The 465-nt window shown below is 57.6% G+C and overlaps 1 gene segment (V, D, J or C); it reads right to left on the reverse strand.

The window, feature by feature from the left end:
• LOC118159216 overlaps positions 1–347 on the reverse strand; it is a 1,787-nt gene extending 1,440 nt beyond the window's left edge. Inside the window, 1 exon segment of the C gene segment in view lies at positions 317–347. Within this exon segment, the coding sequence occupies positions 317–337 (21 nt within the window).
• Between the last annotated feature and the right edge of the window lie 118 nt (positions 348–465).

Raw genomic sequence — 465 nt, forward strand, 5'->3', positions numbered from 1 at the left:
CCGCCAGGCGCCCGGGAAGGCGCTCGAGATCGTCGCGAATATTAACAGCGGTGGTAGTAGCCCATGGTACGCGCCGGCGGTGGAGGGACGCTTCACCATCTCCAAGGACAACGGGCAGAGCACGCTCACCCTGCAGATGAACAGCCTCAAGGCCGAGGACACCGCCACCTACTACTGCGCGAAACGTGCTGGTAGTAGTGGTAGTTATGGCTATGCTGGTGAGATTGGTGGTGCTGCTGGTGCTGGAGCTGCCGGTGATCCTGGTTGTGGTACTGGTCATGAAAATGGTGTTGGTGATGGGCTTTGTGATGTTCATGGTGGCCTTGGTGATGTTCATGGTGGCCTTGGTGACGTTAATGTTGTCGGCCATCAACACCAGCAGCACTATCACCACTCCAAGCACCACCAGCATAACCTCTCGCGCAGTAGTAGGTGGCGGTGTCTTCGGCCTTGAGGCTGTTCATC

This window comes from Oxyura jamaicensis, unplaced genomic scaffold, assembly GCF_011077185.1.
Source record: "Oxyura jamaicensis isolate SHBP4307 breed ruddy duck unplaced genomic scaffold, BPBGC_Ojam_1.0 oxyUn_random_OJ68788, whole genome shotgun sequence".
Lineage (NCBI taxonomy): Eukaryota > Metazoa > Chordata > Aves > Anseriformes > Anatidae > Oxyura > Oxyura jamaicensis.